Source organism: Petromyzon marinus, chromosome 43 (genome assembly GCF_048934315.1).
Source record: "Petromyzon marinus isolate PM22_M1 ecotype Great Lakes invasive population chromosome 43, UKy_Petmar_22M1.pri1.0, whole genome shotgun sequence".
Classification (NCBI taxonomy): Eukaryota; Metazoa; Chordata; class Hyperoartia; order Petromyzontiformes; family Petromyzontidae; genus Petromyzon; species Petromyzon marinus.
In genome coordinates this window covers 3755025-3776505 of record NC_133709.1, presented here as the reverse complement: position 1 = coordinate 3776505, position 21481 = coordinate 3755025, and the positions used below count along the sequence as shown (strand labels likewise).

Sequence of the window (21481 nt, the reverse complement as noted above, 5' to 3'; positions counted from 1 at the left end):
ATGTTAACTACCTGTAGTTTACCTTCGCTATGTGGAGTGGCGACGTCACTTTACCTCCCCACTCCCTCCCCCCACTCCCCCCCCCACTCCCTCCCCCCACTCCCCCCCCCACCACTACCCCCACTCCCTCCCCCCACTCCCCCCCACTCCCTCCCCCCACTCCCCCCCCCACTCCCTCCCCCCACTCCCTCCCCCACCTGCCCCCTCCACTCCCCCCCCACTACTACCCCCACTCCCTCCCCCCACTCCCTCCCCCCACTCCCTCCCCCCCCTGCCCCCTCCACTCCCCCCCCCCACGACTACCCCCACTCCCTCCCCCCACTCCCCCCCCCCACCACTACCACCACTCCCTCCCCCCACTCCCCCCCCCCCCACTCCCTCCCCCCACTCCCTCCCCCACCTGCCCCCTCCACTCCTCCCCCACCACTACCCCCACTCCCTCCCCCCACTCCTCCCCCCACTCCCTCCCCCCCCTGCCCCCTCCACTCCCACCCCACGACTACCCCCACTCCCTCCCCCCACTCCCTCCCCCCACTCCCTCCCCCCACTCCCTCCCCACCTGCCCCCTCCACTCCCCCCCCCCACGACTACCCCCACTCCCCCCCCTGCCCCCTCCGCTCCCCCTCCACTACTACCCCCACTCCCTCCCCCCACTCCCTCCCCCCTCCACTCCCCCCACTTCCCCCCCACCCCTCCCACTCCCCCCCCCACTCCTCTCACTCCTCTCACCCCCCCCCACTCCCCCCCCCCACTCCCCCCCCCACTCTCCCCCCCCCACCCCCTCTAACAGGACGCACGCAGCCGCCACAAGTTCAAGGTTCACACGTTCGGGAGCCCCACGTTCTGTGACCACTGCGGCTCGCTGCTCTACGGCCTCCTGCACCAGGGCATGAAGTGCGAGAGTGAGTACCACGGGCAAGGGCAAAGATCCCCGTATAGCCTCGTCAGGCCGTCGGGGGCAAGTGCTGTGAGCGAGAGACACCGTCGAAGGCCCCCCCCCCCCCCGCCCCTCCGCAGCACACGAAGGGAGTTGGGTTGGCGATAATCGAAGGGTGTGTGGGGTTGGCAATGAATAATCGAAGGGTGTGTGGGGTTGGCAACGAATAATCGAAGGGTGTGTGGGGTTGGCAACGAATAATCGAAGGGTGTGTGGGGGTTGGTAATGAATAATCTAAGGGTGTGTGGGGTTGGCAAGTGGCATGAAATAATCGAAGGGTGTGTGGGGTTGGCAATGAATAATCGAAGGGTGTGTGGGGTTGGCAATAAATAATCGAAGGGTGTGTGGGGTTGGCAATGAATAATCGAAGGGTGTGTGGGGGTTGGCAATGAATAATCTAAGGGTGTGTGGGGGTTGGCAATGAATAATCGAAGGGTGTGTGGGGGTTGGCCAGCAATAATCGAAGGGCGTGTGGGGGGTTGGCCAGCAATAATGCTCGCTAACAGCACTTGCCCCTACAGTCTTTTAAGGCTACACGGGGGATCTTTGTCTTTGGAGCGGTGGCGCAGTGGCTAGCGCGCCGCGACACGAACCCCGGCGACCCGAGTTCGAATCTCGCTCCCGGCCAACACCCAGTGAGGCAATGACGGATATCTCAACCGGTCCTGGACCTCCCCAGAGGTCAACTCATCCTTTAAACGAGTACCTAACGTGCCGTGCCGGGTGACAGCACTTGCCCCGAGTGCCTATCGAAGGCTACACGGTGGACCTTTACCTTGTGTGTGCGCGCGCGCGCTCGCAGGCTGCGACATGAACGCGCACAAGCGCTGCGTGCCGCACGTGCCCAACCTCTGCGGCATCGACCACACGGAGCGTAGGGGCCGCATTCACATCCGCGCCGAGGTGGTGAACGGGCACGTCCTGCAGGTCACGGGTCAGTGGCACTCCCCCTACTGCCCGTCGTCGTCATCGTCGTCATCGTCGTCATCCATCGATTGCCGCTCATTTATCGTCGTCACGATCATTTTCGTCCATGATTCGGCCATCGCCATCGTCGTCATCCATCGATCGTCATTCGTCCATCGTCATCGTCGACCGTGATTCATCCATCGTCATCATTGTTATCCATCGATCATTATTTATTGATCGTCATCATCGTCATCCATCGACCATTATTCGTCCGTCGTCATCCATCGATCATTATTCAGCGGTAATTTATTTATTGGTAGATATTAATCCATCTTATGAATGTATCATTATTCATGCAACGTTTTTTGTTCGTCCATCGTTATTCACCGGCCATTATTCATCAATCGTTATTCGTTGGGTAGTCATCAATCGATCTTATTCGTTGGTCATTATTAATTGATCATTGTTCGTCCGTCATTATCCATCGGTCATCATTCATCGGTATTAATGCTGGGATAGGGATCGGAGTGGTCGTGATAAGAACTAAAAACTGTATTCGTAACGAATTGGCACGTTTTGTTTACGTGACAAACCTTACTAATTGGCTGTCGGGTGGTTGCAGGTTTAACGACACATTTATATTGACGCGATCTAAAGCCCCCAAAAATCCTCTATTAGAGACTCCCCCCCCCCCCCCCTTATCGATAAACTGGGAGTTGGAATCGAACCGGCGAATTTCTGCCCAGTAACCGTTACACGCCGCCGGCAGTTCCCCCCGTGTATGTTCAACGGATGAACTGGTCCCCGCCGTGGGAATGGGGATTTTCCACCGCTAGCTCGAGAGACGGCGTGAAATCTGGTTCCACTTGTGCGGCTACATCGCCCCCTGCTGAGGTCACCCGGCACCGCACGCGTGCGGTTGTGGTGTGGATGTTGTGGCGTGGATGTTGTGGTGTGGATGTTGTGGTGTGGATGTTGTGGTGTGGATGTTGTGGTGTGGTTGTTGTGGTGTGGATATTGTGAGTGAGTGTGGATGTTGTGAGTGTGGATGTTGTGAGTGTGGATGTTGTGGTGTGGATGTTGTGGTGTGGATGTTTTGGTGTGGTTGTTGTGGTGTGGTTGTTGTGGTGTGGATATTGTGAGTGAGTGTGGATTTTGTGAGTGTGGATGTTGTGCTGTGGTTGTTGTGGTGTGGATGTTTTGGTGTGGATGTTGTGGTGTGGTTGTTGTGGTGTGGATGTTGTGGTGTGGACGTTGTGGGTAGACGTTGTGGTGCGGACGTTGTGAGCACCTGGTGTGGTGTGTAAACATCGCCACTGGGGAGGCAAAGGCGGCCTTCATAGGTGCTCGCTAACAGCACTTGCCCCAATAGTCTGTTAAGGCTTTAGAGGGGATCTTTGTCTTTTGGTGGTGGTGATTGTGTTTTTTGTGGAGGCGGTGGTGGTGGCAGTCGTGATGGTGGTGATGGTGTGGATCTTGTCAGTGTGGTGGTGTTCATGGTGATGGTGATGTCGCGAGTGTTAATGGCATTTGTGGTTACTTTGGAGGTTGTGTCGATTGCTCCTCACTCTGGGAAGTTGGAGGTTCTGCTGCTGAACCCGGAGCATGCCACTAAGAGGTGGCGTCTTGCCATGGACCCCACCAAAAACTAAGCACCCGTTTGGATATTTTGTGTTATCCAATACTCCACCCCCCTCGACTCCCCCCCTTAAGTGATGGGGCAGTTGTGGAAGAGAGTGGAGGCGTTTCCGTAAATGGGTTAGTGTGTTTATGACCGAGTCCACTTTGGCAGCAGAGGTCGCACTCCCAATCAGTCGAGTGGCATCTTTTCGTCAGCTGCGTAACGCTGGGCTGAAGCTACCTGGTCTGTCGCTCTGCACGAAGCTCCGGCTCTTCTCGGCCACGGTCATTCCCTCTCTTCTCTACGCTTGGGAAACGTGGGCCCCTCTCGTGGAACATCTACGCCGGTTTGAGACATTCATTCTGGCCCTGCCTACAGTCCATCAGGGCTTTACACTGAGTCGAATACACGTGCTCATTTTATACATAGATAAATGTTTTATTGCAATGTGCAATACATACTTAGGCCCCTCTCACTTATTTGCCTTAGGCCCTTCCTATTAGCCTTAGGACCCTAATAATCATGATCTGACCCTGGCTGCAGCCCTGTCACTGCCGGTTAGGGTGACCACTTCTTCCCACAGAATAAACCCAGACACAAATCTATCAGTTCGCGGTACAAATCAATTGCTGCTGCCACATATGCTAATTCCAGGACTACCCGGGTCAAACCAGGACATGAACCCGAGCGGGTGGGTGTGTGGGTGAGTTACTGTGGCTTGGAAAATTAATGAATGCATTAATGGGGGAGTTAGTGGGTGGGTGGGTAAGTGAGTGGGCGAGTGAGTGATTGAGTGAGTGGGTGGGTGAGTTAGTGAGTGGCTGGATTAATTAGTGAGCTGGTAAGTGAGTGAGCGAGCGAGTGAGGGACTGGGTGAGTTACTGTGACTTGGCAACGCAAACTTGGCTCGTTTGTGTCGCGCAGTGGGGGAGGCCAGGAACCTCATCCCCATGGACCCCAACGGGCTGTCGGACCCCTACGTGAAGCTCAAGCTGGTGCCGGACCCCCGCAACGAGAGCAAGCAGAAGACGCGCAAGCACAAGGCAACTCTTAACCCCTCCTGGAACGAGAGCTTCACATTGTGAGCGCCGCGGTGGCGGTCGTGCTGGTGGTGGTGCTGGTGGTGCTGGTGGTGGCGGTCGTGCTGGTGGTGGTGCTGGTGGTGCTGGTAGTGGTGGTAGTGCTGGTGGTGGTGCTGGTGATGGTGCTGGTGGTGGTGCTGGTGTAGGTGCTGGTAGTGCTGGTGGTGATACTCGTGGTGATGGTGGTCGTGCTGGTGGTGGTCAAGACCTCTCCAGAGACCATTGGCTGACAGAGGAGGTGTTCAGGCTGGCTGAGAAAAAGCGACAGGACCACTCTCATCGTCTACAGCATCCCACGTCAGAGAATTGGGGAGGCTTACCGCAGCCTTCGCTTGGAGGTTCGGAGAGCCGTGAGGCGCTGCAAGGATGGGTGATGGTCGCGGGTTGCTGAGGAGATAGAATCTGCCTCAGTGGCCCGTGATCACAAATCACTCTTTAATTCCATAAAAAGTAACTTGTAGTGCCACACCTATTACCATCATTAGGGGAAAGAACGGTGATCCAATCTTCGACCCCCAGGAACAAGTTTGCAGATTTGCTGAGCATTTCTGAGGTCTTGGGGGAGGGGAAATCCCTCAGCCTGGAAAAAGAACGTGGGGCAAAGTGGGGGTGACTCTACTGAGACTGCCGTGCCTCAAATATTGGAAGAAGAAGTCACCGCCTGTGAGTGGCTGGCTGAGGTGACATCTGTTGAGGAAGTACGGAAGGCGATCCAGAGTCTGAGACCAGGGAAGTCACCAGGCAGAGATGGTCTCCCAAGCGAAATGCTGAGGGAGGGTGGCGTTTGTGCACAGACTGCCCTATATGACATCATAACAACGGTCTGGACCACTGGACGGGTTCCGCAGGATACGAAGAATGCCCTGGTGGTCCCCCTTTTTAAGAAGGGGGACCGCACAGACTGTAACAACTACAGGGGTATCTCACTCCTCAGTGTGCCGAGAAAGGTCCTGGCAATGATTATTCAACATCGCCTTGCCAGGCACGTTGAGGTGAGGCTTGCGGAGCCCCAATGCGGTTCCAGGAAAGGGCGGTCCAGAGTCTGAGACCAGGGAAGTCACCAGGCAGAGATGATCTCCCAAGCGAAATGCTGAGGGAGGGTGGCGTTTGTGCACAGACTGCCCTATATGACATCATAACAACGGTCTGGACCACTGGACGGGTTCCGCAGGATACGAAGAATGCCCTGGTGGTCCCCCTTTTTAAGAAGGGGGACCGCACAGACTGTAACAACTACAGGGGTATCTCACTCCTCTGTGTGCCGGGAAAGGTCCTGGCAATGATTATTCAACATCGCCTTGCCAGGCACGTTGAGGTGAGGCTTGCGGAGCCCCAATGCGGTTCCAGGAAAGGGCGGTCCTGCACAGATGCCATATTTTCTGTTCATCTGCTACAGCAGAGTTGTAGGAAATTCGAACAGGAATTACATCTCTGCTTTATTGCCCTGGTCTCGGCCTATGATACCATCAGTAGGTTTGGGCTCTGGGTTGTTCTTCGTGATTTCGGAGTCCCTGACTCTCTGCTCACGATGATTAAGGACCGTCATGATGGTGAGCAGGTCCGGGTAAAACTACGTGGCCGGGAGTCACCTTGGGGTGCGACAGGAATGTCCTCTAGCTCACACATTATTTACCACGTAGTTCGTGAAGCCTTCGATGGCTGTACCGGAGGAATTTACATCTGGTACAGATACAATGGGAGTCTGATCGATGCCCGGGTGCGGTCAAGGGACAACTCCCTTTTGGTCAACCATGTTATGTATGCCGATCTGATAATTGCTGCTCACTCAGAGGAGGAGTTGGAGGCGCTGCTGCTGAACCTGGAGTGTGCCACTAAGAGGTGGGGTCTTACCATCAGCTCCACCAAAACAAAGCACCTGTCTGGGTATTTTGTACCATCAGACACTCCACCCCCACAACTCCCATTTGATGAAGGGGCAGTTGTGGAGAGAGTGGAGAGTTTCCCATACCTGGGCAGTGTGCTCATGACCGGCTCCGGATTGACATCAGAGGTCTCACTCCGAATCAGTCGAGCGGCATATTTTCATCGGTTGCGTAACGCTGTGTGGAAACTACCTGGTCTATTGCTCCACACGAAGCTTCAGGTCTTCTCGGCCACAGTCATTCCCTTCCTTCTCTACGCTTGCGAACGTGCACCCCCCTAATGGAAAATCTTCACCGGTTAGAAACATTTAGGCTGGCCTGCCTACGATCCATCCTGGGTTTAACCAGCCTGGATTGTGTGAGGATCTCGCTCACAAATCCTTGAAAGATCTGGACAAAGTCCCATCGGTGAGCTCCTCCGGTTGGCAAGGCTGTGTTGGCTGGGTCATGTAACCCGTATGCCCAGTCACTGCATGCCTAAACAGCTTTTGTTCGGCCAAATAGAGGGGGCTAAACAGGTGTGGCACGGGCTAGACAAGAAATGGAGTGATGTGGTACAAGAGGATGTGGAGCTGAGTGGACTTGCCGATGACTGGTACCAGCGGTGTCAAGATCGGCCTCTGTGGAGGAGGCTCGTGAAGGACGTTACTGGGCAGTTGGAGGCAGTCACCCTCCAATAACAATGGAGGGCAGAGGAGCGATGCTCACAACAACGAGTGGAGTGCCGGGTGGATAAAGCACAGCCAGTCGGAACAGTAGGAGGCACAGGTGGTGCATCAGCCACTCATCTCAGTCAGTCGACCCGTGACAGCTGGGTCTGCCCCGTGACCTCCTGCCAGCGGGCATTCGACACTTCACGTGGCCTCAAGGTGCACATAGCCTGACACAGGCGTCGTGGTGACGTCACCGCCACTTAGTGGTGAATGGCGGTTGTTGTTGTTGTGCTGGTGGTGGTGCTGGTGGTGGTGCTGGTGGTGGTTGTAGTAGTGGTGGTGGTATTGAGGGTGGTATTGGTGGTGGTCGTGGCGGCTGTGATGGTAGTGGTGGTAGTGGCGGTGGTGGCTGTTGTGGTGGTGATAGTGGCGGTGGTGGTTGTCGTGGTAGTGGCGGTGGTGGTTGTGGCGGATGTGGTGATAGTGGTGGTAGTGGCGGTGGTGGCTGTTGTGGTGGTGATAGTGGCGGTTGTGGCGGATGTGGTGATAGTGGTGGTAGTGGTTGTGGCGGATGTGGTGATAGTGGTGGTAGTGGCGCTGGTGGTTGTGGTGGTAGTGGTGGTGGTAGTGGTGGTAGTGGCAGTGGTAGGAGTGGAAACCGGAGTTTATATTTTTCCTCCTCAGATCTCCGAAGCCGCCATCTGACTCGACCACGAAGCGGTGGTGCAGCGAGCGACCACTGTGGCTGTGATCGTTGTTGCGGCTGTGATCGTTGTTGCGGCTGTGATCGTTGTTGCGGCTGTGATCGTTGTTGCGGCTGTGATCGTTGTTGCGGCTGTGATCGTTGTTGCGGCTGTGATCGTTGTTGCGGCTGTGATCGTTGTTGCGGCTGTGATCGTTGTTGCGGCTGTGATCGTTGTTGCGGCTGTGATCGTTGTTGCGGCTGTGATCGTTGTTGCGGCTGTGATCGTTGTTGCGGCTGTGATCGTTGTTGCGGCTGTGATCGTTGTTGCGGCTGTGATCGTTGTTGCGGCTGTGATCGTTGTTGCGGCTGTGATCGTTGTTGCGGCTGTGATCGTTGTTGCGGCTGTGATCGTTGTTGCGGCTGTGATCGTTGTTGCGGCTGTGATCGTTGTTGCGGCTGTGATCGTTGTTGCATATCTCTGCGATTGACGCTGCGATCGTTGTTGTCGTTGTGATCGTTGTTGTGATCGTTGTCGCGATCGTTGTTGTGGTTGTGATCGTTGTTGTGATCGTTGTGATTGTGGTCACCGTCGTGATCGTTGTCGCGATCGTTGTTGTCGTTGTGATCGTTGTTGTGACCGCTGTGGTTTGTGACTGCTGCTGTGATCGTCGTTGTGTTTGTGATCGTTGTTGTGATCGCTGTGGTTTGTGACTGCTGCTGTGATCGTCGTTGTGTTTGTGATCGTTGTTGTGATCGCTGTGGTTTGTGACTGCTGCTGTGATCGTCGTTGTGTTTGTGATCGTTGTTGTGGTTGTTCGAACATCGCCCCCCCCCACCCCCACCTGCCCCCCACCTCAGCGTGCTCAAGGCCGCGGACCGCGAGCGCCGCTTGTCCATCGAGGTGTGGGACTGGGACCTGACGTCACGCAACGACTTCATGGGGGCCCTCTCCTTCGGCGTGTCCGAGCTCACCAAGTCCCCCGCCAACGGCTGGTAACCACGTGGGGTAACCACGTGGGGGTAATCACGTGGGGTAACCACGTGGGGGTAACCACGTGGGGGTAACCACGTGGGGGTAACCACGTGGGGGTAACCACGTGGGGGTAATCACGTGGGGGTAACCATGCGGGGTAACCACGTGGGGGTAACCACGTGGGGGTAACCACGTGGGGTAACCACGTGCGGGTAACCACGTGGGGGTAACCACGTGGGGGTAACCTTGCGGGGTAACCACACTGGGGTAACCACGTGGGGTAACCACGCGGGGGTAACCACGTGGGGGTAACCACGCGGGGTAACCACGTGGGGGTAACCACGTGGGGTAACCACGTGGGGTAACCACGTGGGGTAACCACGCGGGGTAATCACGCGGGGTAACCACGTGGGGGTAACCACGTGGGGGTACCCATGTGGGGTAACCACGTGGGGTAACCACACGGGGGTAACCTTGCGGGGTAACCACACTGGGGTAACCACGTGGGGTAACCACGCGGGGGTAACCACGTGGGGGTAACCACGTGGGGGTAACCACGCGGGGGTAACCACGTGGGGGTAACCACGTGGGGGTAACCATGCGGGGTAACCACGTGGGGGTAACCACGTGGGGGTAACCACGTGGGGGTAACCACGCGGGGTAACCACGTGGGGTAACCACGTGGGGGTAACCACGTGGGGTAACCACACGGGGGTAACCACGTGGGGGTAACCACGTGGGGTAACCACGTGGGGTAACCATGCGGGGTAATCACGCGGGGTAACCACGCGGTGTAACCACGTGGGGGTAACCACGCGGGGGGTAACCACGTGGGGGTAACCACGTGGGGGTAACCACGTGGGGTAACCACGCGGGGTAACCACGCGGGGGCAACCGCACGTGGCAACCGCACGGTGCAATGGCGAGGCGCAACCGCGCAAGGGCAACCAGGCAGCGCGGTGCGACCACGGACGGACGGGGCCACACGGAGGCGCCCCACCTGTGCCGTAACTGTCGCCGCGTGTGCGCGCCGCAGGTACAAGCTGCTGAGCCAGGAGGAGGGCGAGTACTACAACGCGCCCATCCCGGACGGCGGGCCCGAGGACAGCTTGCTCGTGCGCGACAGGATGGAGGTGCGAGCCTCACCCACCCCCCCCCCGAAAACACCTCCACCTGACGGACACGCGGACAGAGGAACAGGCAGACTTGTTGGTGGAGCCGACGGCCAGACAAACGAACGGGCATGGGATGAATCAGGCAGGGAGACAGGCAGGCAAGGCAGGCAGATGGACGATGTGATAGGTGGATGCACGGCGAGGGAGACAGCCACTTAGACAATGAGAGGGACGGGCAATGAGAGAGACGGGAGATGCAATAGGCCGGACGAGCGGGTGAAGTCGTGCAGACGAGTTGAGTCAGAGAGACGCAGTCTGTGTCCCTGAACGCCAGGTGGCAGCATTGCCTGGGCTACGAGATGGGGATGGAGGGGGTGGGAGGACCCACCTGTCCCCCCACCCGCTCTGCTCATCCGATCTCCATGGCAACGCCCTGGTTGCCAAGGCAACCCCACGGCTCGTTGCCTTGGTTACATGAGAGTGTGTTCATGCGAGAGTGTGTGCGTGTGTGTATCCATGGCTCAATGGTGAGCGACCCAAGTTTGATTCCCGTTCGCAGCCAAAATGAGTGGCGAATATTTTGACCGGTCCTGGGCCTCCCTTATGTCGACTCAGCCATAAATGAGTAACTGGGGCGGTGCGTAAACATGAAGAATGGGAAGACAAAGGCGGCTGGGCGTTCTGCTCGCCACATGTGTTGTGCCGGCAATCATAGGTGCTCGCTAGCAGCACTTGCCCGAACAGTCTGTTAAATGCTATACGGGGGGATCTTTGTCTTTGTGTGGGTGTGTGTGTGTGGGTGTAGGTGTGTGTGTAGGTGTGTGTGTGTGCGTCTGTGTGTTCCAACCGTGCCGTGGGGAGCGGTGGTGTAGCGGTTAGCGCTACGCTGCGCTATGAACCCGGCGACACGGGTTCGATTCCCGCTCACGGCCAACACCCAGTGACGATTATCTGAACCGGTCCCGGGCCTCTCCTATGTCGACTCAGCCTGAAATGAGTACCTGGTGCGGTGTGTAAACATTGCCACTGGGGAGACAAAGGCGGTCGGGCGGGGTGCTGGCCACCCACCCCCTCGTGTATCGTTCCGGTCTTCATAGGGTGCTCGCTAACAGCACTTGCCCCTACAGTCTGTTAAGGCTATACGGGGGATCTTTGTTTTGTCCAACCGTGCCTCATTAATCTTCCTCACTCAAATAAAACTCGCCACGCGGATATGATTCCAATTAGCGCGACCCCACCATCGTCAACGTCATGGTCACCATCATCAGCACCACCACCACCATCATCGTCACTGCCATCATAATCACCATCACCATGACCACCACTACCATCATCATCACCATCACCACCATCACAGCCACCATCACCACTGTCACTACCACCGTCTCCACCACCGCCACCATCACCCACCATCACTACCATCACCACTGCCACCATCGCCACCGTCACCACTGTCACTATCACCACCGCCATCAGCCACCATCACGGCAGGGTGGGATCCCTGTCATTGTCTGGCTACGAGCGAGCACCGTCGTGCTGCGGCATCGTGGCCACGGTTCCTCGGGCGCCGTGGCGGCCTTCGCGAGTCGCTCGCGAACGTCACTTGGCCCCGACAGCCGATAGAGGCGACACAATGAGTGGTGGGGGGGGGGAGGGTGGGGGAGACTCTTTGTTTGTGTTTCCGTGTCCGTGACTGTGTTCACAATCGAGAGGGAACTAAAATAAAACCACCACCACCACCACGGGAGTAGCGTTCACGGGAACCGGGGCGCGCGGAGGGGGGCAATGCGAGCTCTCAACAACGCATTCGTGACGGCGATGGTCGCAGGCGCGTGTGTCTGTGTGTGTGCACGCGTGTGTCTGTGTGTGTGCACGCGTGTGTCTGCGTGCGTGCACGCGTGTGTCTGTGTGTGTGCACGCGTGTGTCTGTGTGCGTGCACGCGTGTGTCTTTGTGTGTGCACGCGTGTGTCTGTGTGTGCACGTGTGTGTCTGTGTGTGTGCACGTGTGTGTCTGTGTGTGTGCACGCCTGTGTCTGTGTGTGTGCACGTGTTTGTCTGTGTGTGTGCACGCGTGTGTCTGTGTGCGTGCACGCGTGTGTCTGTGTGTGTGTGCACGTGTGTGTCTGTTTGTGTGCACGTGTGTGTCTGTGTGTGTGCACACGTGTATCTGTGTGTGTGCACGGTGTGTATCTGTGTGCAGGCGTGTCTGTGTGTGCACGTGTGTGTGTCTCTGTGTGCACGTGTGTGTGCACGCGTGTGCCTGTCTGTACATGTCTGTGCACGTGTATGGGTGTGTGCGCGTCTGTGTCTGCGTGTGCGCGTCTGTGTCTGCGTGTGCACGGGTGTGTGTGTGCGCGTCTCTGTGTGCTCGTCTGTGTGTGCATGTATTTGTGCGCGTGTCTGTGTGTGCGCGTGTATGCACGTGTATGTGCACGTGTGTGTGCGCGTCTGTGTCTGTGTGTGTCTGCGTGTGCACGTCTGTGTGCACGTGTGTGTGCCCGTCTGTGTCTGTGTGTGTCTGCGTGTGCACGTCTGTGTCTGTGTGCACGTGTGTGTGCCCGTCTGTGTCTGTGTGTGCGCGTCTACGAAACCAGCGGCCCGAGTTCAATTCCCGAACTCTGTGTGTCTGTGTGCGTGTGGGGAGCGGTTGTGGGGAGCGGTAGTGTAGCGGGTTAGCGCTACGCTGCGCTATGAACCCGGCCACCCGAGTTCGATTCCCGCTCACGGCCAACACCAGTGACGATTATCTGAACTGGTCCCGGGCCTCCCCTAGGTCGAATCAGCTTCAAATGAGTACCTGGTGCGGTGTGTAAACATCGCCACTGGGGAGACAAAGGCGGTCGGGCGTGGTGCTGGCCACCCACCCCCTCTTCTCGTGTATACCGTTCCGGCCTTCATAGGTGCACGCTAACAACCCCTAGGTCGACTCAGCCTTAAATTAGTACCTGGTACTACATGTACAATGTCGGCACTGGGGGAGACAAAGGCGGTCAAGCGTCGGGTCAGTCAACCACCTCCTCGTGTGCCGTGCCGGCGCTCATAGGTGCTCGCTAACAGCACTTTCCCCAGCAGTCTGTTAGAGGCTATACGGGGGATCTTTGTCTATATAGGTGCTCGCTAACAGCACTTTCCCCAGCAGTCTGTTAGAGGCTATACGGGGGATCTTTGTCTATATAGGAGCTCGCTAACAGCACTTTCCCCAGCAGTCTGTTAGAGGCTATACGGGGGATCTTTGTCTATATAGGAGCTCGCTAACAGCACTTTCCCCAGCAGTCTGTTAGAGGCTATATGGGGGATCTTTGTCTATATAGGTGCTCGCTAACAGCACTTTCCCCAGCAGTCTGTTAGAGGCTATACGGGGGATCTTTGTCTATATAGGTGCTCGCTAACAGCACTTTCCCCAGCAGTCTGTTAGAGGCTATACGGGGGATCTTTGTCTATATAGGAGCTCGCTAACAGCACTTTCCCCAGCAGTCTGTTAGAGGCTATACGGGGGATCTTTGTCTATATAGGTGCTCGCTAACAGCACTTTCCCCAGCAGTCTGTTAGAGGCTATACGGGGGATCTTTGTCTATATAGGTGCTCGCTAACAACACTTTCCCCAGCAGTCTGTTAGAGGCTATACGGGGGATCTTTGTCTATATAGGTGCTCGCTAACAGCACTTTCCCCAGCAGTCTGTTAGAGGCTATACGGGGGATCTTTGTCTATATAGGAGCTCGCTAACAGCACTTTCCCCAGCAGTCTGTTAGAGGCTATACGGGGGATCTTTGTCTATATAGGTGCTCGCTAACAACACTTTCCCCAGCAGTCTGTTAGAGGCTATACGGGGGATCTTTGTCTATATAGGTGCTCGCTAACAGCACTTTCCCCAGCAGTCTGTTAGAGGCTATACGGGGGATCTTTGTCTATATAGGTGCTCGCTAACAGCACTTTCCCCAGCAGTCTGTTAGAGGCTATACGGGGGATCTTTGTCTTTATAGGTGCTCGCTAACAGCACTTTCCCCAGCAGTCTGTTAGAGGCTATACGGGGGATCTTTAGTCTCTATAGGTGCTCGCTAACAGCACTTTCCCCAGCAGTCTGTTAGAGGCTATACGGGGGATCTTTAGTCTCTATAGGTGCTCGCTAACAGCACTTTCCCCAGCAGTCTGTTAGAGGCTATACGGGGGATCTTTTGTCTTGTCCATGGTGCAGAAGCATGCACGCATGCATGCGTGCGTATTCGTGTGCATCTATGAATATACACACGCGTGCGCGCCCCTGCCTGCGCGTTTGTATTCATAGGTGCTCGCTAACAGCACTTGTCCCGACAGTCTGCTAAGGCTATACGGGGTGGGGGCTGTCTTTGTCTTTGTGTATTCGCGTGCGCTGGCTACACCACCTTCCTCGCGGGCCTTCGTAGGCGCTACTCGCTTACAGCGCTCTGTCCCAAGAGTCCGTTAACGGCTGTACGGGTGTGTGCACGTGTGTGTGTGTGTGCGCGTGTGTGTGTGTGCGTGTGTGTGTGTGCGCGTGTGTGTGTGTGCGAGTGTGTGTGTGTGCGCGTGTGTGTGTGTGTGCGTGTGTGTGTGTGCGCGTGTGTGTGTGTGCGAGTGTGTGTGTGTGCGCGTGTGTGTGTGCGCGCGTGTGTGCGTGCGTGCGCATGTGTGTGTGTGCGCGCGTGTGTGTGTGTGCGAGTGTGTGTGTGTGCGCGCGTGTGTGTGCGCGTGTGTGTGTGTGTGCGCGCGTGTGTGCGTGCGTGCGTTCACGTGCGCGTGCGCGCGTGTCTAGCAGCTGCGCCCAATGGCTTCTCGATGGCCCCCAGGGCCCACTCGAGCGAGCGCATCGCTCGAGTTAAACTCCGCATCATCACGGCGCCTTTCAGACACTCGCTCTGTGCGCCTCTAACGGCCCCCGACCCCTTCCACCCCCCCCTCCCAACCCATCCCCCAGCCACTCTCCCCCACCGTGCGATACGTGGTGGCACGATTCGACAATTTCCACGGCGAATTATAATCATGATGATGATGATATTGATATTACAATTGTTATCGTCGTCGAGTGTCACGCGGTGATGCGCCGTCATGGAGTGACGGTCAGCGCGCCGACCTCCGGCTCGCGACGCAGAGGTCACTGGTTCGTGGTTCCATTCCACCTCCTGGAGGGCGCGAGATGTTGTCACGACGGGGGGCGGTAGGGGGTCGGGGGGTGGTGATGGTGGTGGAGAGGGAGCTGAGAGTCTCTCGGAACCTCCACACACCGCCCGGCCGGTTGTCCCACCGGGCAGCGGCGTTGTCACGGCCTCGCCGCGGCTGCAGTCGATCGGCAGAAGTTCGCGTGCGCTGGTGGGGGGCTGGGGGGGGGGGGGTGACGTCTGGGTTACTCCCAACCTCTTCCAAGCTGTGGGAGAGTCAATGGCTCTGCCCCCTCCACCCACCTCGCGTAGAGGCCCGTGCACGTGCGCTCGAGGAACGAAACTAGGGCCGTTGCCCGAAACGTCGCCTATGACAAGGTTTTTTTTTCACTTTGACCCCGAATGCGGTTTGAATTCATTCTGCATGCGGCTTTGTGATCGGGCTTGGGACAACATTGCGTGTGTACTGTGTGTGTGTACTGTGTGTGTACTGTATACTGCGTGTGTACTGTGTGTGTGTACTGTGTGTGTACTGTATACTGCGTGTGTACTGTGTGTGTGTACTGTGTACTGTGTGTACTGTATACTGCGTGTGTACTGTGTGTGTGTACTGTGTACTGTGTGTGTACTGTATACTGCGTGTGTACTGCATGTACTGTGTACTGTGTGTGTACTGTATACTGCGTGTGTACTGTGTGTGTGTACTGTGTGTACAGCGTGTGTACTGCGTGTACTGTGAGTGTACTGCGTATGTACTGAGTGTACTGTGTGTACTGCGTATGTACTGTGTGTGTACTGCGTGTGTACTCTGCGTACTATGTGTACTGCGTGTACTGCGTGCATTGCGCGCGTTGCTCGGCAGGCAGCCGTCTGCTCGTGCTGTTCCGCTCTGTTGCGCAATTTATTTCGCACCGCATCTGCTACCACTGCTGCTGACTACCACCACCACATAAAGCGAGGGGGTGGAGTGGGGCTGGGGGGGGGGGGCTTGGGGAACCTGTGTGCACATGTCCCCCCCACACCCTTTCAAGGCCGCGAGGACGGCGCTGCTGACGAGCGTCTCGAGGTTTAAAGAGGAACCCGGGACATTTCGTTGCCCGGCAAACAAACAAAAAAGCCCCCCCCCAAAAATCCCCCGGCCGCTGAACCTCCGCGTTTGCGTTCAGCGCCGTGCAGTACGCGTAAAGGTCTGTCGGTGACTAAAGGTCACGGCAGTCCGGGGGGGGAGGGGAGGGAGGAGGCCTCGGGGGGGCGGGGGGGGCAGCTTGCGGTAAACCACGCAGGGCACAGCGGCTGTGGTATATCCGCGGTGAAAGACGGAGGAGAGAAGGGGCCCTTGGAAGGAGGGGTGGTGGTGGGGGGGGGGAAGTTTCGGTGATGAGAAGGATGTTGTGAAGATCTCCTTAAAGGGAGAGGGGGACAAGGAGGAGGTCATGGCAAGCGAGACTCAGATGGTTCGGGGGAAATGTGTTGAGGAGAGAAGATGCAACGAGCAGGGTTGTGGAGATCGGAGACCCGCAGACCTACGCAGAGACCCACAAAATCACGCAGAGACCCATAGACCCACAGAGAAGACCCGTAGACTAATACGGTGACCCATAGACCCATACAGAGACCTATAGACCTATACAGAGACCCATAGACCCATACAGAGAGCTATACAGAGACCCATAGACCCATACAGAGAGCTATACAGAGACTCATAGACCCATACAGAGACGCATAGACCCATACAGAGACCCATAGACCCATACAGAGACCCATAGACCTATACAGAGAGCTATACAGAGACTCATAGACCCATACAGAGACCCATAGACCCATAGACCCATACAGAGACCCATAGACCCATACAGAGAGCTATACAGAGACTCATAGACCCATACAAAGACCCATTAGACCGGTAGCTCGCAGTAGAGGAGGCAAGATTCCTCGATCTGCAGATTGATGCGCTGCATCGCCGCGTGACAACGTTCGCGGGCTGTGATTGGTCGTCACGATGCTGAACGCCGCCGTTCGGTCCGCAGCGCCGCCCGACCGCTCGCTCGGACGCGGGCAAAGCGGTCGCGGGCGGCGATTTTGTTGGCCGGGAGCACGGGGAGGTGCACACTGGTCGCGGTGAGATTTCCGAAAGGATTCTCCGACCCCCTCCCCCCCCCCCTGAAACCTGATCGCCGACGGCGTGGCTGAGAATAAAATTTGGCGGGGAGGAAAAACTAAAAAAAAATTGTGATATGGTGACCCCGTGACCTTGTGACCCCGTGACCCTGATAACCCACAGAGGGCCCACTTGGGTGGCAGGGGCCCCATGGGGGGGGTCATCACCCCCCCCATCGCCACCCCCGAGTCCGATCGATCTCCGTCGCCGTCCGTGGGAGGCCCCCACAAGCTACGGCTGCAGGATTTCACCTTCCTCACGGTGCTCGGCAAAGGCAGTTTCGGCAAGGTGCCCCCCCTCCCACACCGTGCCCCCCTCCACCACCACCACCACCGTGCCACCACTGCCACACCGTGCCCTCACCACCACCACCGTGCCCCCCTCCATCACCACCGTGCCACCACTCCCACACCGTGCCCCCTCCACCACCACCACCACCGTGCCACCACTCCCACACCGTGCCCCCCTCCACCACCACCGTGCCCCCCTCTACCACCACTACCACCACCGTGCCCCCCTCCACCATTACCACCGTGCCACCACTCCCACACCGTGCTCCCCTCCACCACCACCACTGTACCCCCCCTCCCATACCTTGCCCTCTCCACCACCACCAACACAACCCTTACGACTGCCACCGTGAGGCGGCGATGGCGACGCGAGGTGGTGATGGCGGCGATCGATTGCGGCGTCGGACGTTACGGCGACGGCGACTGCCGCGATGCGGCGGTGGCGACTACGATGGCGGTGACGCGATGGCGGTGACGCGATGGCGGTGTCGCCAGGTGATGCTGGCGGAGCGCAAGGGCACCGAGGAGCTGTACGCCATCAAGATCCTGAAGAAGGACATCGTGATCCAGGACGACGACGTGGAGTGCACGCTAGTGGAGAAGCGCGTGCTGGCGCTGTCCGACAAGCCGCCCTTCCTCACCCAGCTGCACTCCTGCTTCCAGACTGTGGTGAGAGGCCTCGCTCCTCGCTCGCCCGCCCGCCCGCCCGCCCGCCTGCCCGGCCTCGCTAGCGCAGACACGGTGGCGAGATTTTAACTCTCTTCATTCTTTCGTTTGGCCGATGTTAGATGCAGAGCACCAAATACAAATTCACACGAAAGTTGGTCAAGCCCAGGCAACCGCGTCGGGAGTAGCGGAGCGTATCGCTGTGATGTCTCCTTCGTATTTGTGGGTCGGGTGTTGTGTCGTTGTACGGTCTGTTCTAAGATGACCACAGTCGTACACTGGAGAGTTTTTAATTTAACATCTGTGCATCAGCTATCTGCATCTGCGATTTAGGGTGGACCAGGGGCTTAACTACCTCGCCCGGTATACAGGAGGTCTTGGGTTTGATCCTGACCCTGACGCCTGTATATTTGGAGTTTGCATGCCTCTCTCACTTTGTGGTTGTGTGGTTTTTTCTCCTGCTCCTCCAGTTTTTCGCTCCACATTTAGAATTAACATGCGTTGAGAGTATTTGCCTGCCATCAATGCCCACACGATAAATCACTTTGTTCAGCTATCATTTGTGGTCAGGTAGCTTCTAAAAAATAGCTACACAGCTCAGCGGTCCTTACCTGGTAAAGACAAATAGTAGTAAATACACGCACATTCGCTCACTGTCTCGCTCGCTCACTTTTACTCACCCACCCACTCACTCCCCTGTGTGCTTAGGACCGGCTGTACTTCGTGATGGAGTACATCACGGGGGGCGACCTCATGTTCCAGATCCAGCAGCTGAGCAAGTTCAAGGAGCCGCACGCAGTGTGAGCACGGCACAGCACAGCACGCCGCTCCACGCCGTGCCACGTGATGACACGTCACGCTATGCCACGCTGTGCCACGTGATGCCACATCACGCCACGTCATTCCTTGTCATGCCACGCCGTGTCACGCCGCGTCGTGCCACGTTACGCCATGCCACGCTGTGCCACGTGATGCCAAATCAGCCTATCCCATGCCACAGCACGCTGTGCCACGTCACTCTGCGGTACGCCACGCCGTACCACGTGATGGCACCTCATGCTATGCCACGCCGTGTCACGTTACGCCGTGTAGCGCTATGCCACGCTGTGACGTCATGTATCACGCAATGTCACGACATGTCACGACATGTCATGATATGACATAAGTCATGAAATGTCACGATATGTTATTATAATACACGATGTCACGTGTGGCCACGTGTTGTCTCGTGTTACCTCATGTTGCTCCGTGTTGCCCCGTGTTGTGTGGGACAGGTTCTATGCAGGAGAGATCGCGATCGGCCTTTTCTACCTCCACAGCAAACGCATCATTTACAGGTGCAATCGTCATCATAATCACAATCAGCATCACGAAGCATAATTTATTGGGATCATCATCATGCTCATCAGCAGCAGCTTTAGCATCGCGATTGTCATCACCGTTGTGATCATCATCAGCAGTGTCTTCATCATCGTCATCATACATTATTTAAACATCATCATGAACTTCACCACCAATCTCGTTAATTTAGTGATCTTAACCTGGGTCTTATTTTCTCAGCAGCACTAATGATCTCTTCCACGCTAATTATCATGGCCTCGTTAATGATTTCGGTCTCACTAATGATCTCAGCCTTGCTAAGGATCGTGACTATGTCCCCACTGGGCCTACCCCTATGACTCCCCATCCCCCATCGCCATCATCTTCTCTCTCGTGTGGATATCAGCTGCGTGAACAACGCGTGCGATCGGAAATCACTCGTAGTGAGCCACAGGCTCACACAAAGAGCCACAGACTCACACAGAGAGCCACAGGCTCACTCAGAGAGCCACAGACTCACGTAGAGACCGTTACACTCACACAGAGAGCCACAAGCTCACACAGAGAGCCACAGACTCACACAGAGAGCCACAGACTCACGTAGAGACCGTTACACTCACACAGAGAGCCACGGACTCACACAGAGAGCCACAAGCTCACACAGAGAGCCACAGACTCACACAGAGAGCCACAGACTCACGTAGAGACCGTTACACTCACACAGAGATCCACAGACTCACACAGAGAGCCACAAGCTCACACAGAGAGCCACAGACTCACATAGAGATCCACAGATTCACATAGAGATCCACAGGCTTACACAGAGGGCCACAGACTCACACAGAGAGCCACAAGCTCATACAGAGAGCCACAGACTCACACAGAGAGCCACAGACTCACATAGAGATCCACAGATTCACATAGAGATCCACAGACTCACATAGAGATCCACAGACTCACATAGAGATCCACAGATTCACATAGAGATCCACAGACTCACACAGAGAGCCACAGATTCACATAGAGATCCACAGGCTTACACAGAGGGCCACAGATTCCCAGGGATGCCGATGCGTCCTACTTGATTGCTGCAGAAATTCACATCCAATGTGCCCCCCACTTTGTCCCCCTCCGTGACCCTGTGTCCCCCCCCCCGTGCCCCCTCCCATGTCTCCCCCGTGTACCTAACTGTGTACCCCCGTGTCCCCCTCATGCCCCCCCCTCGTGTCCCCCCTCCCGTGTTCCCCCCTATACCCCCCATATCCCTTTTGTGTCCCCCCAACCCCCCCCCCCTTGTCAACCCTCCTGCCCCCCCCCGCCGCTCCCCCCTTTCCCCCGTGCCCCCCCCTCCAGGGACCTGAAGCTAGATAACGTGATGCTGGACGCCGAGGGCCACATCAAGATCGCCGACTTTGGGATGTGCAAGGAGAACATGGGGGACGGCGCCACCACACGGACCTTCTGCGGCACGCCCGACTACATCGCGCCTGAGGTTTCCTGTCGCGTCCGCGCCGCTACGCGGCACACCACACCACACCACGCACCACACTACACTACACACCACACTACACCACACACCACACTACATTACACACCACACTACACTACACCACACTACATTACACACCACACTACACCACGAACCACACCACACCACACCACGCACCACACTACACTACACCACACTACATTACACACCACACTACACCACACACCACACTACATTACACTACATTACACACACCACACTACACCACACACCACACTACATTACACACCACACTACATTACACACCACACTACATTACACTACATTACACACACCACACTACACCACACACCACACTACATTACACACCACACTACACCACACACCACACTACACCACACTACATTACACACACCACACTACACCACACACCACACTACATTACAAACCACACTACACCACACACCACACTACATTACACTACATTACACACACCACACTACACCACACACCACACTACATTACACACCACACTACACCACACACCACACTACATTACACTACATTACACACACCAGACTACACCA

At 56.6% G+C, this 21481-nt stretch overlaps 1 protein-coding gene across 1 annotated transcript in view; it reads left to right on the top strand.

Moving 5' to 3' along the window:
• LOC116951511 (protein kinase C alpha type-like) overlaps positions 1-21481 on the top strand; it is a 94860-nt gene that overhangs the window by 47877 nt on the left and 25502 nt on the right. Inside the window, exons 4-13 of the mRNA XM_076073705.1 lie at positions 791-902; positions 1740-1871; positions 4392-4548; positions 8629-8763; positions 9780-9876; positions 17253-17417; positions 17915-18088; positions 18794-18885; positions 19360-19422; positions 20759-20897. Coding sequence (XP_075929820.1) covers positions 791-902; positions 1740-1871; positions 4392-4548; positions 8629-8763; positions 9780-9876; positions 17253-17417; positions 17915-18088; positions 18794-18885; positions 19360-19422; positions 20759-20897 — 1266 coding nt within the window. The remainder of the gene's footprint in view (positions 1-790; positions 903-1739; positions 1872-4391; positions 4549-8628; positions 8764-9779; positions 9877-17252; positions 17418-17914; positions 18089-18793; positions 18886-19359; positions 19423-20758; positions 20898-21481) is intronic.